The sequence below is a fragment of the Sceloporus occidentalis genome, unplaced genomic scaffold (assembly GCF_023333645.1).
Source record: "Sceloporus occidentalis isolate IW3139 unplaced genomic scaffold, rSceOcc1.0.p SCAF_2, whole genome shotgun sequence".
NCBI classification, from domain to species: Eukaryota; Metazoa; Chordata; class Lepidosauria; order Squamata; family Phrynosomatidae; genus Sceloporus; species Sceloporus occidentalis.
The window spans coordinates 93,025,980-93,043,630 of NW_028316982.1; the positions used below are offsets into that span (position 1 = coordinate 93,025,980).

The 17,651-nt window shown below is 44.7% G+C and overlaps 1 protein-coding gene across 1 annotated transcript; it reads left to right on the top strand.

Moving 5' to 3' along the window:
- Positions 1 to 581: 581 nt before the first annotated feature.
- On the top strand, positions 582 to 6,630 carry LOC149318701 (uncharacterized). Its single transcript, XM_089510312.1, has 2 exons — positions 582 to 2,371; positions 5,974 to 6,630. The coding sequence occupies exon 1, from the start codon at positions 1,156 to 1,158 to the stop codon at positions 2,347 to 2,349; it is 1,194 nt and encodes a 397-aa protein (XP_089366438.1). The 5' UTR covers positions 582 to 1,155; the 3' UTR covers positions 2,350 to 2,371; positions 5,974 to 6,630.
- The last annotated feature ends 11,021 nt before the right edge of the window (positions 6,631 to 17,651 follow it).

A 17,651-nucleotide genomic window follows, 5' to 3' on the forward strand; every position in this document is an offset into this window, starting at 1 on the left:
CTGTAAGGAGCAGCAGGGCCGTAGAGCATTCCACAGCCGCTTGATCAGTAGTGGATTCTTCCACATAAGGGCGCCGCCAATTTTTAATTTATCAGTATATATATGCTGTTTTTGAAGGAGAGGCTACAATATCTGTTCCAGAGTAACAACTGTAAGTGAAACCTAAGAATCGTTACTTAACCGGAGCTGTCTTCTGAGAAGTTAGCATAATATAACCCCATTTTGATGTGGACATTTGCCTAATTTTCCGCTATTTTTGGTTTGGATGTGGTGAGCAACGGATCGATATTAGAGTGGATTAATCCAGCATATCTTAAAAATCTCCATAACTCTCCATAACTTTAGTATTTGGAAACTCTTGATTAACAGTGAGTAATAGCCCTCACAGACGCTTGGATTATAAAGAGTTAAAGTAATTTTCTGCCCTTACTTGGTGGATGACCTTGATGCCAGATGCGCTGGTGTGGAGGAGGCATGATCAGCGGAGATTGTGGAAAAGAGTCGTGATAAGGGAGAGGGAGAAGCTGTGAGTCTGCTGAGAAGGAGGAGGAGTGTCTTCACGACAATAGGCGGAAGAAGGAAGTAAGCTTTGCTGATCATAGAGTCGACAGACCATAGAGCTGGAGTGGAGCTAGAGGTGCCAGAAACGGAAGAAGGAAGTGACTTAACAGACTATAGAGCTAGTAAATATAGAGCACGACTCATCGCAGAGTGGAAGAGGATCGGATGTATTCAGAATTATAAAAGGAACGGAACTTGGATTTACAGGAGGAAACAACGCAGAGGAGTAAGAACATAGACAAGCCACATAAGACTACAGAACCTGCTGGAGTTAGATATGAAGATATAGAAGGCTGGAAATAAAGACTGTAAGATAAATTTTCCTCTAAAGAAGGGACTGGTCTGGTTGTGAAGGACTGTGTTAACGTTTGGGAATTGGTGGGATTGCCTATATGGAGTAGAGAAATTGTGGGGGATTGTATAGAGGTTGAAGGGTAACTTCATTAAAGGGGAGGGGGTTTTGTGAATTGACTAGGAAATATAGGATATACCTGCTGAAAGTAATTTTGATTGGATATATTGGGTACTTTGGAAGAGATATTGTGTGGGTCTTTGTTTTTTCTCTTGGTGGAGTAAAAGTGTAGGAGAATCTCCATGATGCAATATGAAAAGATAAATACACGTAGTCAATCCCAAAAAGCAAATACCCAGTCTCAACCCCAGAGAAGACTGTCAACAGAAAAAGTTAAAAGTGTGGATATTAACCAAATCCTCCTAGAGAGAATGGAGACTCTCTCCTCAGATATAGCAAATAGCATAACGAAGCAAATGAATGATTTTAAGAGGGAAATTAAACAAGAGATACGGGCAGACCTTAAGGAGATTAATCAAACGGTTGATAGAATGATGGCAGAATTACAAACTACAAAAAGAAGAGTAGATATCCTAGAATTTAAAAGTGAGAAGTTGGAGAGAGACCTAAGTAAAATAGAGTCTAGAAAGGAAGAGGAATTAGATGAAAAAGCAATGTGGGATCAAAAATTAAGAGAGAAAGCTGTGAAAATTAGAGGATTATTGGAAGAAAAGGATGAAGATTTACATGTAAAATTGATCCCAAAAATTGCAAAATTTTTGGACAAAGAGGTAAATGCATTTCAGTTTGAAATTGATAAATTATTTCGTGTGAACTCTCAGGTAGCTAAACAAAAGGGTCTCCCAAGGGACGTAGCTTTGCATTTTCTCAGAAAACAGACTCGTGACTTATTTTTGAATAAGCATAATGAATCACCGTTTCAGTATGAAGGTACAGAATTGAAGGTTTTGAAGGATATCCCAGCGAGGTTGCTCAGGAAGAGACGGGACTATATGAACTTAACTGCTTTGTTGAGGAAAGAAAAGATACAATACAGATGGGAAATGCCAGAAGGTCTAACATTTTGGTGGTTAAAAAAGAGGATAAGGATCTCCTCGCCAGATCAGGCTAAAATCTTTATAAGGAAATTTACGGAATGGAAGAAAGAAAAGAAAGACCAGAAGGCGCAGAAGAAACCTAAGCAGCAAGATGATGATTTACAGAGGGAGACTGAGGAAGAAAATGGAGAGGACAAGACAGAAGACTTAGGTGCGACAGCTATGGTGGGGACCTTGCTTGAAGAGCGCCTTAACAGTAGTAGAGAAGAAGAATCTGATGAAGAGACAGCGATGGGGGGAAATGCCGAATTGGACGTAGTTACATCTGACTTTTTAAGAGAGTTGGAGTTAAATTTAGACATTCAAAATGTGACAGGAGAGATTGAAGAGCTAAGGGGAGGAGATGAAGACCTCCTGGAAGAGTACTTTGACAACTGAAAACTGAATACTATATCTATCGGTAAATATTGTGTTATATAGTCAAGGTTTCTAGATGCATCATGGGTCAAAAGGAATTGTTGAAATTAGGTACGTGGAACGTACAGGGGTTGAATACACCCCAGAAGAGGAAAAAGATTTTCCATTACTTACAAAAACTTAACATAGATGTGTGTTGTCTCCAAGAGACGAGAATTAGAGATAGAGATATTAAGCACCTTAGATGTATTAGACTGGGCAATGAATTTGTATCAGCTTCAAAGTTTAAAAAGAAAGGAGTTGTTATTTACATTAAAGCTAAATATTCGGGAAAACAGATTTATAGTGACCCAGAAGGTCACTTTTTATTTGTGGAATTAGTGCATAATGCACAAAAATACCTTCTGGTTGGTATATATGGTGCATTGGACAATAAAGCTAAATTTTACAATAAAGTAAAGGAGAAGCTAATTGGGCTTGATTATGATTCAATAATAATGATGGGTGACTGGAATGGTGTTGTGGACCCTGAATTAGATAGATTCTCGGAGAAAATAATGAAGAAAAATCAAGGAAAACTTCCCAAAGACTTCTTTGACCTGACGAATTTAGCAGCACTTAAGGACCCTTGGCGAACTAAATATGGAACGGCGAAGGACTATACTTTCTTTTCCAATCGGCACAAGTCGTGGTCAAGACTTGACATGTTCTGGATATCAGCTCACTTGACATGGAAAGTGGATAAGGTTAAAATTTGTTCGAGAATCTGGTCGGACCACAACCCAGTAGTGCTTGAAATAGAAAGTGGAAATAAGGAATTTAATTGGCGTTTAAATTTAAATATCTTGAAAATTAAAAAAAATGAATTAGAAATTAGAAATCAGATAACAAATTACTTTAAAGAAAACTGCTTTAAGGGTTGTCCCATGCATGTAGTGTGGGACGCCTCGAAAGCAGTTATAAGGGGAATCCTGATACAAAAATATGCTGATTGGAAAAGAGGGAAAAAAGAGAAGTTAAATAAACTAAATGCGGAACTGGATAAGTGGGAAAAAGTTTTAAAAAAGGATACGAGAAATCTAGAGGCTCCTAAAGAAATTAAATTTATACAAAGACAAATTTCCATTTTGATGATGGAGGAAATTGAGAATAAAATAAAGTTTGTAAAACATAAATATTTTGAAGGGGCAAATAAACCGGGAAGAATCTTGTCGTATATGCTGAAAAAAGAAAAGGCAAGGAGAACAATAAATTCAATAAAAGAGGGGGACAGAATTGTATCAGATAAAAACAAAATTAAAAAGATATTTTTAAGATACTTTTCAGAAATATTTAACGATACGGCTGAAAAGAAATTATTGATTGAGAGCTATTTGAAGGAGCAGCAAGTTAAAAAAATCTCGTGTGAGCAACAACAATTATTGAATGCCAAGATATCAATGCAGGAGTTATCAGATGCGATTCGCAGGTCAAAGAAGGGGAAGGCTCCCGGCCTTGATGGATTTACAAATGAATACTACAAAATTTTTGAGACAGAGTTAGCCCCCCCGCTACTGGATACAATGAATGAAATTTTGAATGATAAAACACCGCAAACATGGAATCAGGCTAATATAATATTAATTCCAAAGGAGAATAGGGAGAATTTGGAACCCAAAAATTATAGGCCTATCTCCTTGCTAAATTCTGACTATAAATTGCTGGCTTCAATTCTTGCAGAGAGACTGAAAAAAATTTTGACGATTTGGATTCATGAAGATCAAAATGGTTTCTTACCCAACAGAAGAATTAAAGATAATATTAGAAATGTACTAAATCTAATTGAGATACATGAAAAAAAATTCGACAAGAAATTAGCAATGATATTTATAGACGCAGAGAAGGCCTTTGATAATATTGGCTGGGATTTCATGTTTGCAGTGTTGAAAAAGATGGAGGTGGGGGACAACTTCCTTAATTGGATTATGAAGATTTACAGTAATCAAGAAGCATGTGTATCAATCAATGGGGAAAAAACAAGGATGTTTAAAGTATCGAAAGGGGTTAGACAAGGTTGCCCATTGGCGCCTTTATTATTTATAATATCCCTAGAAATTATACTGAATAAAATCAGGAAGGATGATATAATTAAGGGTGTGCTGATTAATAAGCAAGAATATAAATTACGGGCCTATGCTGATGACGTTGTTTTGACAATTTCCAACATTCAAGAATGCAGTAACCATTTAATTAAAATATTGAAAGATTATGGCAAAGTGTCTGGATACAAAATTAATCAAATAAAAACAAATATGTTGACAATGAATATCCCCGTCCAGGAAGTAAAAAATGTGGAAGAAATAACAGGATTTCAAAGGAAAAAACAAGTTAAATATTTAGGAATAATTTTATCCTCCAAAAATACGGAATTGTATCAAAATAATTACATAAGAGTTTGGAAGGAGATTAAACTTGATTTGAAAAGATGGCAACAGTTGCAAATTTCATGGCTAGGCAGGATTGCAGTTATAAAAATGGTAGTGCTCCCCAAAGTAATGTTTCTGTTCCAAAATATACCAATTATTATAAAAGACTTGATATTTAAAGAATGGGATAAAGACATTGGAAAGTTTATTTGGCAAGGTAAAAGATCCAGGATAAAATCAAAAGTCATGCAAGACAAAATTGAAAATGGAGGTTTGGGTATGCCTAATTTAAAATGGTATTATTATGCTTGTGCATTAGATTGGATTATGGATTGGTTTAAATTGGAGAATAAGAGAAATTTGATATTAGAAAATTATGGTTTGAAATTCGGCCTCCATGCATATGTAATATATGGAAAAGTAAAAATTGATAGGGAATTTAATAATCACCTCATTCGAAAAACATTGTTACGAATCTGGATGAAATATAAAGAGAAATGGTGCCCTAAAATTCCATTATGGACATCCCCAGCGGAAGCGTTTCTAAAAAGGGAAGTATATAATGAAAACAAGTGGATCATGTATAGTGATATGATTAAAGTAGAACAGGGTGAATATAAATTAAAGAACCAGGAGGAAATTTGTAAGGAGGGATTTAGTTGTAATTGGTTTTCCTATCGTCAACTGAAAGAAAGATTTAGAGTAGATCAAAAAACAATAGGGATTGCCCCTGCCATTTCTGAATTGGAAAAAATGATTAGTGAGGAAGGTAAAATAAAAAGGATTTCGAAAATTTATAATTTAATTGTAAAGTTTGAATTGGAAAATGAGGTTATTAAAGAGTACATGATTAGATGGGCAAAGGACATAAAACATAATATTCCTTTGGCACAGTGGGAAAGAACATGGAGGAAAAGAATTAAATATACATGTAATATAGAGATTAGGGAAAATTGTTATAAATCATTGTTTAGGTGGTATTTGTCCCCGAATAGATTATCTAAAATGTATAGTGGTATGAAGGACCAATGTTGGAAATGTCAAAATGAAGTAGGAACTTATTTCCATAGTTGGTGGTCATGTAAGAAAGTAAAGAAATTTTGGATTATGATTCATGAGGAAATTAAAAAAATAGGGAACTTTAATATACCTTTTGACCCAGTGATGTATCTACTTAACATAATAGAAAATCAGGAATTGGAACGTGAGAATGGTAAAATGTTGTTTTTGATGATTACAGCAGCAAGAATTGTTTATGCAAGAGTCTGGCGAAATGAAGAAATCCCAACGTTAGAGGACTGGAAAACTAAATTAATGGAAATATATGAGATGGAGAAATTAGCATGCCTTTGTAATAATGAATCACTAGATGAGTTTTACTCAGTATGGAATAGTTGGATTATATATATGCAAAAAGAAAATGAGGGAAAAAGATATACTGTTTTGATGGACTAGTATCAAGGATTGACATACTCACGTGGCAATTCAAGCTCTACAAAGTAATAAGTAAATTAGAGGCAGATCATGTGATGATATAAAAATTATATTTGCGTTGAAAAATCAGGCTATACAGTAATATAGTTCGGGGGTTTGGAACTTAGAGTCCTGTAGTTGAAGGGTGGAGAAAGAGAAGCCGTGTTTAGTAGGAATATGTGGTGGGATAAGTCATGTTTGATATGTTGGTTATAGTTTAAAATGATTTAAGCGGTGATAGTAATGTATTATTATAATTAGATACCAAGTGGGGTACACAGCTGGGTTGAGTTATAGAGGATTTAGTATTCATGGTTAATAATAAATAGATATTAAGAGTTTGTATTGATAAGGATGATTATGATGAACAGATGAGTAGCTGAGGAAGTAGGAAAGATGATTGTATCGAAATAACATTTGTGTTGTGTTGTATATTTTTTTGTATTTTTATGTTTTATAATAAAATTTATTAAAAAAAAAAAAAAAGAAATGGAAAATGAAGACAATACCTAATGTAAAGGACTGGTTGATAAAATTGTATGATGTTATAGAAACTGATGAATTAAGACATTTAATAAAGAAGAATTCAATGAATACGTCTGAAAAGCAATGGGAGCCTTTCATAAAATTTTTAAAAACAGAACGAGGAAAAGACTTTACTTTTGGATTGGAGTGATAAAAATATTTGTAAAATAGTTAGTATACTTTAAAGCAACCACAAATAGATGGACTTTGCAATCATGTATGTGATTGTAGATACTTCTTGAAAATGGAGTAAGTTTACTTTTAGATTGTAAGTAATATATTTCACTGTTAATAATGTCTGGAGACCTCATTTAATACAAGAAGGCAGGAGATCTCAAGTAAAAAGAAGGAAGAGTTGATATGGTTTAGACATATAATTAGATTTCTCTGTGGTTTGTAATGAAAGAAAATGAATTGTATGTGCGTGTTTAAATTTTATATATTATATCTATTTAAAAATGTAATAATGAATATATTTTTAAAAAAGAAAGAAAGGAAGAAGATGATGAAGGAGAAGAGGAAAGAGGAGGAAGGAAAGCAAGAGGAGGAAGAAGAAGAAGGAAGAGGAAGGAGAGGAAAGAGGAGAAAGAAGAGGAAAGAGGAGGAAGGAGATGAAGGGAAGGAAAGAGGCAGAGGAAAGAGGGAGAGGAAAGAGGAAAAGGAAAGAGGGAGAGGAAAGAGGGAGAGGAAAGAGGAAGAGGAAAGAGGGAGAGGAAAGGGGGAGAGGAAAGGGGGAGAGGAAAGAGGAGGAAGGGGTGGAAGGAAGGAAGGAAAGAAGAGAGAACTATATCCCCCGGCAGCCCCTGCCCACCATGCCCTTCCATCCTGCCACTGCTGGTCAGTTGGCTGGGCTAGCCAACTGACCAGCAGTGGCAGGATGGAAGGGCATAGTGGGCAGGGGCTGCTGGGAGATATAGTTCTCTCTTCCTTCCTTCCTTCCTTCCACCCCTTCCTCCTCTTCGTTACTTCCTTCTTTGGTTAAGCCGAGGTTTGAATCCAGCCAGAGCTCAAAGCACCCGGCTGGACTCGGAGAGATGAAGCCCCAGAGTTCAATCCAGACCCGGGTTTGGGTGCTAGTGCTCCCCTTGTCTTCCCCATTGGTGCAGAGCTACGTCCCGTCACTTGAACCCGGCAAAGGCAGCTCGACCTGGATGGCACATTTTAAGCCTGGGTGGAACCGGTGGGATTGTCCTGCCTCAAATGGGGAAATGTCCACAACCAACATCCGAGTGGCACAGCTTGGAAAGGTATGATGGCATCCTTCTCCTGCCACGCCCTCCTGCTGCTGCCTGTCCTCTGCTGCCTTCTGTGCCCTTGGTGGAGTTGGCGGAAGAGGGAAGGCTTGCTTCTGGCTTGGCTGCTGGTCTTCCTGAGGGCTGGAGGAGTGGCTTTTGAAGCTTGCCACTCCTGCCATGCCCTCCTGCTGCTGCCTGTCCTCTACTGCCTTCTGTGCCCCTGGTGGAGTTGGGGGAAGAGGGAAGGCTTGCTTCTGGCTTGGCTGCTGGTCTTCCTGAGGGCTGGAGGAGTGGCTTTAGAAGTTTACCACTCCTGCCATGCCCTCCTGCTGCTTCCTGGCCTCTGCTGCCTTCCTTGCCCCTGGTTGAGTTGGGGGAAGAGGGAAGGCTTGCTCCTGACTTGGCTTCTGGTCTTCCTGAGGGCTGGAGGAGTGGCTTTTAAAGCTTACCAGTCCTGCCATGCCCTCCTGCTGCTGCCTGGCCTCTGCTGCCTTCTGGATTATTGGGAGCCCTCCTCTTTCATGGGAAGGGAGGGATCAAGAGGGAAAGGGGAGGAAGGGAAGGAAGGAGGGGAAGGGGAAGAAAGGAAGGAAAGAGGGGAAGGGAGAAGGAGTGAAGGAAGCAGGGGAAGTGGGAAGGAGGGAAGGAAAAGGGATGTAGGGAAGGAAGGAAACAAAAAAGAGGGAAGGAAGGAAGGACAGAGGGAATGAAAGAAATAAAGAAAAACAGAAGGAGGGAATGAAAAGGAAGGAAGGAAGAAGGAAAGAAAGAAAGAAGGAAGGAAGACATGAAAGAAAGAAAGGAAACAGAGAAGGGAGGGAGGAAGTGATGAAAGGAAAGAAGAAGGAAAGGGAAGGGAGGGAGGGAGGGAGGGAGGGGAAAAGAAAGAAGGAATGAATGAAAGAAAGAAAGGGAAGAGGGAAGGGAGGCAGGAATAAGGGGAAGAGGGAGTGAAGGAAGCAAAGAAGGAAGAGAAGGGAAGGGAAGGAGGGGGAGGGAGGGAGGGAGGAAGAAGAAAAGAGGTAGAAAGGAAGGTAGGAGGAAAGAAAGAAAGAGGGAGGGAAGGAAGGAAGGACAAAAGGAAGTGAGGGAGGGAAAGAGAGAGGGAGCAGAAAGGGAGGAAGTAGAAAAAAGAAAAGAAGGAAAGAGGGAAGGAGATAGAAAGAAAGGGAAGGGAAGGGAGGGAGGAAAGAAGAGAGGAGGAAAGGGAGGGAGGAAGCAAAGAAAGAAAGAAGGAAAGAAGAGAGGGAAGGAAGGAAGGGAGTAAAGAAGCAGAATAGAAAGGAGAGAGGGAGGGAGTAAAAAAGGAGGAAAGAGGAGGAAGGAGATGAAGGGAAGGAAAGAGGGAGAGGAAAGAGGGAGAGGAAAGAGGAAAAGGAAAGAGGGAGAGGAAAGGGGGAGAGGAAAGGGGGAGAGGAAAGGGGGAGAGGAAAGAGGAGGAATGGGTGGAAGGAAGGAAGGGAAGAAGAGAGAACTATATCCCCCGGCAGCCCCTGCCCACCATGCCCTTCCATCCTGCCACTGTGGTCAGTTGGCTGGGCTCCCCTAAGTGCCAGCCAACTGACCAGCAGTGGCAGGATGGAAGGGCATAGTGGGCAGGGGCTGCTGGGAGATATAGTTCTCTCTTTCTTCCTTCCTTCCACCCCTTCCTCCTCTTCGTTACTTCCTTCTTTGGTTAAGCTGAGGTTTGAATCCAGCCAGAGCTCAAAGCACCCGGCTGGACTCTGAGAGTTGAAGCCCCAGAGTTCAATCCAGACCCGGGTCTGGGTACTAGTGCTCCCCTCGTCTTCCCCATTGGTGCAGAGCTGCATCCCGTCACTTGAACCCGGCAAAGGCAGCTCGACCTGGATGGCACATTTTAAGCCTGGGTGGAACTTCTGTGCCCCTGATGGAGTTGGGTGAAGAGGGAAGGCTTGCTTCTGCCTTGGCTCCTGGTCTTCCTGAGAGCGGGAGGAATGGCTATGGAAGCTTCCCACTCCTGCCATGCCCTCCTGCTGCTGCCTGTCCTCTGCTGCCTTCTGTGCCCTTGGTGGAGTTGGGTGAAGAGGGAAGGCTTGTTTCTGGCTTGGCTGCTGGTCTTCCTGAGGGCGGGAGGAATGGCTTTTGAAGCTTCCCACTCCTGCCATGCCCTCCTGCTGCTGCCTGCTGGCTTCTGTGCCACTGGTGGAGTTGGCGGAAGAGGAAAGGCTTGCTTCTGGCTTGGCTGCTGGTCTTCCTGAGGCCTTGAGGAGTGGCCTTTGAAGCTTCCCACTCCTACCATGCCTCCTGCTGCTGCCTGGCCTCTGCTCACTTCTGTGCCGCTGGTGGAGTGTGGAGAAGAGGGAAGGCTTGCTCCTGGCTTGGCTGCTGGTCTTCCTAAGGGCTGGAGGAGTGGCTTTAGAAGCTTACCAATCCTGCCATGCCCTCCTGCTGCTGCCTGGCCTCTGCTGCCTTCTGTGCCCCTGGTGGAGTTGGGTGAAGAGGAAGGGCTTGCTTCTGGTTTGGCTGCTGGTCTTCCTGAGGCCTGGAGGAGTGGCTTTAGAAGCTTACCAATCCTGCCATGCCCTCCTGCTGCTGCCTGGCCTCTGCTGCCTTCTGTTCCTCTGTTGGAGTTGGGTGAAGACGGAAGGCTTGCTCCTGGCTTGGCTGCCGATTTTCCTGAGGGCTGGAGGAGTGGCTTTTGAAGCTTACCACTCCTGCCATGCCCTCCTGCTGCTGCCTGGCCTCTGCTGCCTTCTGTGCCCCTGGTGGAGTTGGGTGAAGAGGAAGGGCTTGCTTCCAGCTTGGCTGCTGGTCTTCCTGAGGCCTGGAGGAGTGGCTTTTAAAGCTTCCCACTCCTGCCACGCTCTCCTGCTGCTGCCTGGCCTCTGCTGCCTTCTGTTCCTCTGTTGGAGTTGGGGGAAGAGGGAAGGCTTACTTCTGGCTTGGCTGCTGGTCTTCCTGAGGGCTGGAGAAGTGGCTTTTGTAGTTTGCCACTCCTGTCATGCCCTCCTGCTGCTGCCTGGCCTCTGCTCACTTCTGTGCCACTGGTGGAGTTTGGAGAAGAGGGAAGGCTTGCTCCTGGCTTGGTTGCTGGTCTTCCTAAGGGCTGGAGGAGTGGCTTTAGAAGCTTACCACTCCTGCCATGCCCTCCTGCTGCTGCCTGGCCTCTGCTGCCTTCTGTGCCCCTTTTGGAGTTGGGAGAAGAGGAATGGCTTGCTTCTGCCTTGGCTGCTGGTCTTCCTGAGGCCTGGAGGAGTGGCTTTAGAAGCTTACCACTCCTGCCATGCCCTCCTGCTGCTGCCTGGTCTCTGCTGCCTTCTGTGCCCCTGGTGGAGTTGGGGGAAGAGGGAAGGCTTGCTCCTGACTTGGCTTCTGGTCTTCCTGAGGGCAGGAGGAGTGGCTTTTAAATTTTACCATTCCTGCCATGCCCTCCTGCTGCTTCCTGGCCTCTGCTGCCTTCTGTGCCCCTGGTGGAGTTGGGGGAAGAGGGAAGGCTTGCTTCTGGCTTGGCTGCTGGTCTTCCTGAGGGTGGGAGGAATGGCTTTTGAAGCTTACCACTCCTGCCATGCCCTCCTGCTGCTGCCTGGCCTCTGCTGCCTTCCTTGCCCCTGGTTGAGTTGGGGGAAGAGGGAAGGCTTGCTTCTGGCTTGGCTGCTTGGCTTCCTGAGGGCTGGAGGAGTGGCTTTTAAAGCTTACCATTCCTGCCATGCCCTCCTGCTGCTGCCTGGCCTCTGCTGCCTTCTGTTCCTCTGTTGGAGTTGGGTGAAGACGGAAGGCTTGCTCCTGGCTTGGCTGCCGATTTTCCTGAGGGCTGGAGGAGTGGCTTTTCAAGCTTACCACTCCTGCCATGCCCTCCTGCTGCTGCCTGTCCTCTGCTGCCTTCTGTGCCCCTGGTGGAGTTGGGTGAAGAGGGAAGGCTTGCGTCTGGCTTGGCCGCTGGTCTTCCTGAGGGCTGGAGAAGTGGCTTTTGAAGCTTCCCACTCCTGCCATGCCCTCCTGCTGCCTGGCCTCTGCTCACTTCTGTGCTGCTGGTGGAGTTTGGAAAAGAGGGAAGGCTTGCTCCTGGATTGGCCGCTGGTCTTCTTGAGGGCTGGAGAAGTGGCTTTAGAAGCTTACCACTCCTGCCATGCCCTCCTGCTGCTGCCTGGCCTCTGCTGCCTTCTATGCCCCTGGTGGAGTTTGGAGAAGAGGAAGGGCTTGCTTCTGGCTTGGCTGCTGGTCTTCTTGAGGGCTGGAGAAGTGGCTTTAGAAGCTTACCACTCCTGCCATGCCCTCCTGCTGCTGCCTGGCCTCTTCTGCCATGTATGCCCCTGGTGAAGTTTGGAGAAGAGGAAGGGCTTGCTTCTGGCTTGGCTGCTGATCTTCTTGAGGGCTGGAGAAGTGGCTTTATAAGCTTACCACTCCTGCCATGCCCTCCTGCTGCTGCCTGGCCTCTGCTGCCTTCTGTGCCCCTGGTGGAGTTGGGAGAAGAGGAAAGGCTTGCTTCTGCCTTGGCTGCTGGTCTTCCTGAGGGCTGGAGGAGTGGCTTTTAAAGCTTAACACTCCTGCCATTCCTGCTTTTGACTGGCTTCTGCTGCCTTCTGTGCCCCTGGTGGAGTTGGGGGAAGAGGGGAGGCTTGCTTCTGGCTTGGCTGCCGGTCTTCCTGAGGGCTGGAGGAGTGGCTTTTGAAGCTTACCACTCCTGCCATGCCCTCCTGCTGCTATCTGGCCTCTGCTGCCTTCTGTGCCCCTGGTGGAGTTGGGGGAAGAGGGGAGGCTTGCTTCTGGCTTGGCTGCTGGTCTTCTTGAGGGCTGGAGGAGTGGCTTTTGAAGCTTCCCACTCCTGCCACGCCCCCCTGCTCCTGCCTGGCCTCTGCTGCCTTCTATGCCCCTGGTGGAGTTGGGGGAAGAGGGGAGGCTTGCTTCTGGCTTGGCTGCTGGTTTTCTTGAGGGCTGGAGGAATGGCTTTTGAAGCTTCCCTCTCCTGCCATGCCCTCCTGCTGCTGCTCACCTCAAAGCCCAACTGCCCAAGTGGACGCATTCTGGAACCTTTTCAGCCATGTAGCTGACCTCTCATTGTGAGTTCATATTACCTCAGGGTTCTGCTGAGCTGTCTTGGTTGACTCAAACATATATGCCGTTGTTACTCTGTAAAATCAGTGTCTCGCAGCACCTTTGAGCCAGAAAGAGAGAATTTGGCATGAGCAGCTTTCCTAAAGTCCAATTGCATGAGGCCACTATGACCATGATGTTGATATCTGGTCTAATAGCGTAAGACCGTATCATCTGTTTCATTGTATTGATAAAATCAGTTCCCCCTCCTTCTCCATGGATTCCCCAAAACAAACCAACTTATTTTTATTTTTATGTGTTTATGGTATTTCTAGCCTGCTTTTCTCCTGGGTCAGGCTGTTGGTTAGGAGGGTCTGATCTGAGGCAGAGAACATGGGAAACTCTCTTTCTCTGTGTCCATCAGTGTCACAAGATGGGAGCCCCTTGCCATTTATCGGGATTTGCGGAATTAGCAAAAGCATCCTTCCTCCAGACTTTAAAGCAGAACACTCTTTAACACTGTGTCTACATCGCATGACATCCCATTATTAGATCACTTTCATACCAGCTGAGCCTCCATCCTATGGAATCCTGGGATTTGCAGTTTTGTATGATATTTTAGCCTTCTCTCTCAGAGAGTTCTGGTGTCACAGCAAACTACTGCACATCCCAGGATTTCTATCAGATGGAGCCATGGCACTGTCAAGCTGCATTATTTCTATAGTGCAGACACACCCAAAGTTAAACCTACACTGGAAACGTGGGCTGTATCTACACTGTGGAAATGAATGCAGTTTGACGTTGCTTCAAGCACCGTGGCTCAGCGCTACAGAAAGCCTGAGATGTGTAGTTTTTGTGAGATGGCTTTGGTGCCACAGCAAACTGGGCATCCCAGGATTTCCATAGGACGGAGCCGTGGCAGTTAAAGCGGTGTCAGGCTGCATTGATTCTGCAGTGTGGCAGTAGCCTGGGCTTGAAATGGAATTGCTGCTGTGAGGGCATTTCCCATTGTCAGCTCAGTTCCCAAAGAGGGATTCCGGCCGGCCAGAGCTGCTGGGGCTCTTAAACGGCTGGTCTGATCTGGAAGCTGATATGGATGAAGGCACTTCAGATGTCAGGCAGAGGTTGTTCACCCCTCCCTTGCATTCGGCACATGGCCAGGGGCCTCTTTGCGCCTCTATTGTGGTTCCATCCAGTTTTAGACCAAGTGCTTTGAAGTTGTTTCCAACTTATCAGGGGACTTCCTTGGCATCTTTCTTCGGGTGGGGGGGGGGGGGTCTTTGCCATGGCTATTCTCTGAGACTGAGAGAGTGTGCCTTGCCCAGGGTCACCCACTGGGTTTTCATGGCTGAGGCAAGATTTGAACCCTTGCCTCCCAACTTCCTAGTCCAACACCATATTGGCAGCCTGAATCCTCTTTCTCCTTCTGCTTTGCACAAATATCTCCTTTATTTTGGGAGAGATTTACCCACTTGGGACAGATGGTTTGGGCTTCCAGAATTCTTGACCATTTGTGATAATCTTTGCAAAGCAGCATTGCCAAGAGGTAGTTGGCGATCCTTCAAGTCCAATCGTGTGGTTGAGTCAAACCCTCGCCCCCAAAGATTTACTGGCAATCAAAGTTCAGAAACGTGAAGACCCCTTTGATTTCAATAGTAAAATCTCAGCGTTTAATTCTTGGCAGCTGACTGGTTGCTTAGGAATTTCATGTGAAAGGGACCTAGGAGTCTTAGTAGACTGTCAGTGTGATGCTTCAGCTAAGAAAGCCAATGCAATTCTTGGTTGCATCAACAGAAGTGTAGTATCTAGATTGATGCAAATGATAGTACAGTGGCCCTTATTATCCACTGGGGTTTGGTTCCAGGATCCCCTGCAGATAACAATGTCCATGGATGCTCAAGCCCCACTGAATAAAATGGCATAGCAAAATTGTGTCTCTTATATAAAATGGAAAATCAAGGTTTGCTGTTTAAATCTGTGGATAAAAAATCCATGGATAAGGAGGGCCGACTGTACTCCAGTCTATTCTGCTTTGGTCAGGCTTCACCTGGAATAATCCTGTGTCCAGTTCTGGGCCCCACAATGCAAAAAGGATGTTGAGAAGCTGGAACAGTGTCCAAAGGACAGTGACTAAAATGGTGAAGGGTCTTGAAACCATGAAGCCCTATGAGGAAAGACTTAGGGAGCTGGGGATGTTTAGCCTGGAGAAGAGATGATTAAGAGGTGATATGATAGCCCTGTTTAAATATTTGAAGGGATGTCATATTGATGAGGGAGCAAGCTTGTTTTCTGCTGCTCCAGAGAACAGGATGCAGAACAATGGATGCAAGTTACAGAAAAAGAGATTCTAGCTCAACATTAGGAGGTAGTTCCTGACAGTAAGAGCTGTTTGACAGTGGAATATGCTGCTGCCTTGGAGAGTGGTGTAGTCTCCTTCTTTGGAGGTGCTGAGACAGAGGCTGGATGGCCATCTGTCTCAGGGAGGGCTTGGATAGTGTTTTCCTGCATGGCAGAATGGGGTTAGATTGGATGGTCCTTGGGGTTTCCTCCAACTCTATGATTTTAGGATTACAAAAAGGCAATAATTAAATAGCAGCAAGACTGAGAATCCACATTAGGCATTCCTTTTGCATTCTGGCACCTCCTAGCCGGCGTCTGGATGACCATCAGGACTGCCTCAATGCCCATCAGGGCCTGTTGCAAATTGGGTCCATGGTGCATGAGTCACTCCACCGTCAACTATTGCACAGTGGTTATCTCGATGTTGTAATATCACAGTAGCCCCTGAGGTGAAGACGAATATTGCAAAAGTACTTAATTATGTTCTCCACACATTTAAGTACCATTACAAAGACCCAAGTCCCATGCCAAATTGCAGCCATATTCTTAGAAACTGGGAGCAGCCATAGAGAAGGCCCTGTCCCTCATTCTGATTAAGTGTGAAGGTGGTGGGATCCAGAGTAGTTCCTCCGCTGAGGATCACAGTGGCGTTGGATGTTTTATGAGATCAAAATCCTAACATCTGACCACCAGTGCTTAATATATGAGAAGAAATCTGTTAGGAAGGCCATGGTACCCAAGTGACCAGATATTCTAAACAGAAAGGAGGACAGGCACCGTGAAATGTAGGGCCTTCAAGAAAAATGTAGGACAAAATGAAAGCTAAAAACACTAATACGGTCAGCCCTCAATATCCACAATTTTTTTTATCCATGGATTCAAGTATCCATTGAATGAAAATAGTCCAAAAATATAAATTCCAAATAGCAAATGTTCATTTTGCCATTTTATATAAGGGACACCATTTCAGTATGCCATTGTATTTAATGGGACTTGAGGAGCCACAGATTTTGCTATCCATAGGGGATTCTGGAACCAAACCCCAGCAGGTAACAAGGACTCACAGTAATAATAATAATAATAATAATAATAATAATAATAAATACCAACCCCATTGTATTTAATTGGACTTGAGCATCCAAAGCGGGCCATGTTTTGTACTAGCTGAAGCTTCCAGGCTTGGTACAAGGGTTGCCCCATGTAGAGCGCATTACAGAAATCTAAGCGAGAGGTTACCAGAGCATGTACCACAGTTTCAGGGTCCCTTTGGCCCAGGTAGGGTCGCAGCTGGCATATCAACCGAAGTTGATAGCAAGCACTTCTGACCGTCGCATCTACTTGAGATGTCAATTGCAGAGACGAGTCCCGAAGTACTCCTAGACTGCGAAATTCGTCCTTCGGGGGAAGTGTGACCCCATTCAGGACAGGTGGATAAACTTCCTTCCCCAGGCCTGGGGAACCTATCACTAGTACTTCTGTTTTCTCTGGATTCAAACTGAATTTGTTTTCCCTCATCCAGCCCATTACCGACTCCAGGCAGGTGTTCAGAGGAAAGACCCCATCCTTAGTCACTGAATCAGTCGGGGGCACAGAGAAGCATATTTGGGTGTCATCGGCGTACTGATAACACCGCGCTCCGTGTCTCCAGATGATCTCTCCCAGTGGTTTCATGTAAATGTTAAACAAAGTGGGGGACAAAATAGCTCTCTGAGGGACACCAGATGCGAGTTCCCTCTTAGAGGAGCAAGTGTCCCCCAGCTGCACCATCTGGAATCTGCCCGAGAGGTAGGATCGGAACCACTGGGGCACAGTGCCCTCGATGCCCAACTCCCTCAGGCGTTCCAGAAGGATACCATGGTCAATTGTATCGAAAGCCGCTGAGATGTCCAAGAGCACCAACAAGGTCACACTTCCCCTGTCGATACCCAGACGGAGATCATCGACTAAAGCGACCATGGCAGTCTCAACTCCATAACCCGCTCTGAAGCCAGTTTGAAATAATGATGTTACCGCATCACCACCCTGGGCGCCCAGCCAAGAAGGACAGGGATCGAGAGAGCACGTCATCTTCCTAACACTTCCAAGGAGCTTGTCCACTTCATCGGTATGTACAAACTCAAAATGATCCAGTTTAATAGAGTCCACGGAAGTTCTGGACACCTCTCCTATTGTCTCTGATAAAGTGCCTGCGTCGAGATCAGCCCTTATCTGAGAGATTTTATCTGCGAAGAAGTTGTTAAAGTCTTCACAGCAGGCCTTAGTTGGTTCTAGGGTGGGGGTGAGCTGAGTTAGCTCCCTAACCACCCTGAACAGCTTTGCTGGACGCGACTCCGCAGACGCAATACGTGCAGCA